Genomic DNA, 4,379 nt, shown 5'->3' on the forward strand with positions numbered 1-4,379 from the left:
CCACCTTTTGCCTGTATGAGAAGAAAGTAGAAAGTATACTTCATAAATCGTGGTATAACACCATTTGCATAGTAGTATCGAAGTTGATCTAAGTAGACTTAAGGTTGCTGGTTCAAATCCCAATGGTGGATGTCCATGAACTGGAGAATTACAGAGATCTCGAATTGTAAATCCACCTCCAATGTCCCAGCATGCCTTAGGACATGCATATATAGTAGGCATGTCTCTACAGGACAGTGTGAGCACGGAGCTCAATGGTTTACACAATCGACACACCTCCTGTTCTGGTGTACGTTTTGCTTCAATAAAATTTTAAGTGTTATGTTTCCTCGGGCAGTGCTTCATTCGGGACCAATGCGATGATGTAAGAGAGTTACTGAGCGTAGAGTAGGATGGGTGTGATCTCTTTATGACCTGTCCCGACACATATCCCAGTTGCAAGAATAAGATGAATAAGAGAACATCCACAATCCACAATCTAAATTTACTTTAAGTTTTGTAAGTATGAACAGAGTTTGCTATGGCAAGCATCACTGTGATAACTCAGAAACAACTTAGAAATTAAGTGAAATAAAAGTTAGAAACTACTAAAGATAAGTAACTTTCACCATCAGTTGTTACTCAAACAGATTCATAGCATGACAGACCATCCTGACAGACAGAATGGATGTGGTAACTCTGTGCAGGAATGTTATTGAGACATGGACATCATCAGTGTGCACTCTGACTGTTTATGTTGGCTGTGAGTTGTTTTAAGTCATTGTACATAATATCAGGGGTAGTAAGTGCTTTTAAACAATGAATACAGTAATTACACAAAAAATAGATTTTTCCAAAATCAAGGCTTTTCATCCTTTCCACCTTCACTAGTTTGGGTTTTTTGCTGGTCTTTCATCATCTTAACTCTCATGTTGTCTCTCCGTGCTCTCTTATTTGTGCCTTTTTTACGCTTCTTTGTTGATTGATTCTGATTGGCTGCTTGTGGCGGTCTCACCGCGCTTTTTCCCTGGAGTTGCTTAGGTCCTGTTCCACCTTTTGCCTGTATGAGAAGAAAGTAGAAAGTATACTTCATAAATCGTGGTATAACACCATTTGCATAGTAGTATCGAAGTTGATCTAAGTAGACTTAAGGTTGCTGGTTCAAATCCCAATGGTGGATGTCCATGAACTGGAGAATTACAGAGATCTCGAGTTGTAAATCCACCTCCAATGTCCCAGCATGCCTTAGGACATGCATATATAGTAGGCATGTCTCTACAGGACAGTGTGAGCACGGAGCTCAATGGTTTACACAATCGACACACCTCCCATGTTCTGGTGTACGTTTTGCTTCAATGAAATTTTAAGTGTTATGTTTCCTCGGGCAGTGCTTCATTCGGGACCAATGCGATGATGTAAGAGAGTTACTGAGCGTAGAGTAGGATGGGTGTGATCTCTTTATGACCTGTCCCGACACATATCCCAGTCGCAAGAGCCTCAGACCAGTGAATAAGAGAACATCCACAATCCACAATCTAAATTTACTTTTAAGTTTTGTAAGTATGATCAGAGTTTGCTATGGCAAGCATCACTGTGATAACTCAGAAACAACTTAGAAATTAAGTGAAATAAAAGTTAGAAACTACTAAAGATAAGTAACTTTCACCATCAGTTGTTACTCAAACAGATTCATAGCATGACAGACCGTCCTGACAGACAGAATGGATGTGGTAACTCTGTGCAGGAATGTTATTGAGACATGGACATCATCAGTGTCCACTCTGACTGTTTATGTTGGCTGTGAGTGTGTGTATGCAAATACCTTTGACCATATGGTGCATATCTCTGAAAACAGACGCTTCTAAGTGCTCAATGGCTCAAATCATTGCTTGAACCAGCAACCTACCAGTTACCAAATCTTATAACCCAAAACACCACACTCTGTAACTCTTGAAATAATGATAAAGGTAAGTTGCAGGCTGAATTCAAACCCAAATTTCCCACATAAGCACCAGAGTTAAACATATCTGGAGCACACATGCGAACAAGCAACCTTCCGTTTACCCACTCCGAACTATATATACACACCACACCACTTGGAAATAATAGATAAAAGGTATGTTGCAGGTTAAATTAAATTCAAACACAAATTTCCCACATGAGCACCATGGTTCAATCATCTGGAGCACACATGTGAACCAGGAACCTTCCATTTACACTCCACTACACCACACCACCTGAAAATACTGGATAAAAGGAAAGTTGCAAGCTGAATTCAAACACACATTTCCCAAATAAGCACCACGGTTCAACCGTCTGGAGCACACACGTGAACAAGCAGTCTTTCACTTACCAACTTTAAGCTTTAATCAATACACCACACCACCTGGAAATACTGGATGAAAGGAAAGTTGCAAGTAGGGATGTTCATTTTGGTTATTTTTCTTAACCAACAACCGACACTCGTTAACCGATTATTAACCGTTAACTGACAAGATTATTTGAAAAATTAGAATTGAAATAAATTAGAAAGGATAAGTGTCTGTGACCCGTTAAAATACTAACATTTGTTTCCCGGGGATTAATTTTACATGCGCAAAAACCAGCAAATAACACAACATGAGGATTCACATGGTCATCATATCACATCACGCACCTGCAGTGCTTCTGCCAGCGGAGAAAAACATAATAAAGCTAGGCTATATATATATATATATATATATATACACAGTTATAATATTAATTAATAAATAGGCTTATACAATAAATATATTTTTACTTAAATAATAAATTAAGAAAATTAAAGAAAAACTGTGCAACAAGTAGCCTAGTATGCAGAGTTTCGGTTCATTTTTGTGCTGCGCGAAAGGAAACATACGGCAGAAAGCGGCATCCTATTTTTCTTTAATTATTTTACAAAAGCACAAAGATTTGTTTTTTATTGTGAATGTACACAAATAAAGCCAAACCTTTTACAATTCCGATTACCTTTAGGACTAAAAGGAGTAGTTTCTTCCACTGTTAGAAGGAAAAAACTCAAGTGATTGCACCGGTGCCGCGCGCACACAGTTAAGCATTGCTACCTTGACAATGCAGCCTGTTCATTATCATAATAAAATACAGTCAGTCAAACATATGGAAAAAAACACACTGCTCAGTTTAAATGTGCAGTAAAATCTGTGCCGTTAAGTGTTATCACCGCACCGCCGTGATGTTATGCAAAACATTTTGTTTTACATGGATATTGGAATGCGAGTGAAGTAGGCTACATAATAAATAATAATATGCCATTCAAATACATCGTGAATACGGAAACATTTGATTTTGTCTCGAATGAGACGCAACGTTGGTTTCAGTTTCGTTTTAGCCTAAAATAATTCATTTTGGCTTGTCGTTTATATTGCTATAGCTTCTTATATTTTTAATTATTGTTCTTTTCCAAATACTGTTAATTGAAAGGCTTTGTTGTGGAGTGAGGGGAACTAAAATAGCCTAGCTATGTTTACAGTGTTTATTATAATGTTTGTAAACATTTTGCGTCGGCATTAGGCCTATTTCTGAATGAAATAATAAAATGTGACTTATACACGACTTATGTTTTTTTTCTCTAAAAAACACAATTTTTTATACACGTAGCATATTTTAACCATGCAGCAAACCTTTTTAAATATTTTTATAAATTACTGAAAAAAAAAAAAACTTTTTAAACCGTTTTAACTGATTGTATGAATCAGTCAAAATTCGGTTAACGGTTAACCGGTTAAAATAAACACCCCTAGTTGCAAGCTAAATTCAAACCAATATTTCTCACATAAGCACCACAGTTCAACATGCCTGGAGCACACATGCACATGCGAACCAGCAATCTTCCATTTATCAACTCTGAGCTATAACCACTAGAGCCCGATCGATATGGGTTTTTTGGGACCGAGTAAACTAGGGAGTAAAAAAAAGCCCGATACCGATATATCGGCCGATATTCTGTGTGTATATTATAGTACAGTACCAGTCAAAAGTTTGGACACTTTCCCATTCGTGTGTCCAAACATTTGACTGGTACTATATATAGAATACAGTGTATACATAAACAAAATATATATATATATATATATACACACATTTTTTGCAATGATTACTCAAATGTGGTGATCAAACACTTATAACGGTGACAGAGATATGTAAGGGCATTTAACAATTTAAAAATAAACTTGCGATGAGTGCGATGCACAAAGTAACGGGGTGTTAGTTATAACACACGTGGTTTGAATATTTATTTTACCATAGTAACATTTAAATTCTGGCTTAAGTAAATTTTTTATCTCAGTTTTTATTATTCATTTAAAATTAGACAAATCTGCTATTATTTTAATCTCCAATCTGTTATTTATCAGTTCAGATAG

General features: G+C 36.6%; 1 protein-coding gene across 2 annotated transcripts in view; it reads right to left on the bottom strand.

The window, feature by feature from the left end:
- Positions 1 to 768: 768 nt before the first annotated feature.
- Positions 769 to 4,379, bottom strand: part of LOC107598854 (little elongation complex subunit 2-like) — an 8,432-nt gene continuing 4,821 nt past the window's right edge. Inside the window, exon 3 of one of the 2 annotated variants that reach the window (XM_016290302.1) lies at positions 769 to 1,039. In XM_016290302.1, the coding sequence (XP_016145788.1) occupies positions 839 to 1,039 (201 nt within the window). In that variant the 3' untranslated portion in view covers positions 769 to 838. The remainder of the gene's footprint in view (positions 1,040 to 4,379) is intronic. The other variant, XR_001610608.1, reaches the window with a different exon arrangement.

This window comes from Sinocyclocheilus grahami, unplaced genomic scaffold, assembly GCF_001515645.1.
Source record: "Sinocyclocheilus grahami isolate Dianchi unplaced genomic scaffold, SAMN03320097.WGS_v1.1 scaffold257.1, whole genome shotgun sequence".
Taxonomy (NCBI): domain Eukaryota; kingdom Metazoa; phylum Chordata; class Actinopteri; order Cypriniformes; family Cyprinidae; genus Sinocyclocheilus; species Sinocyclocheilus grahami.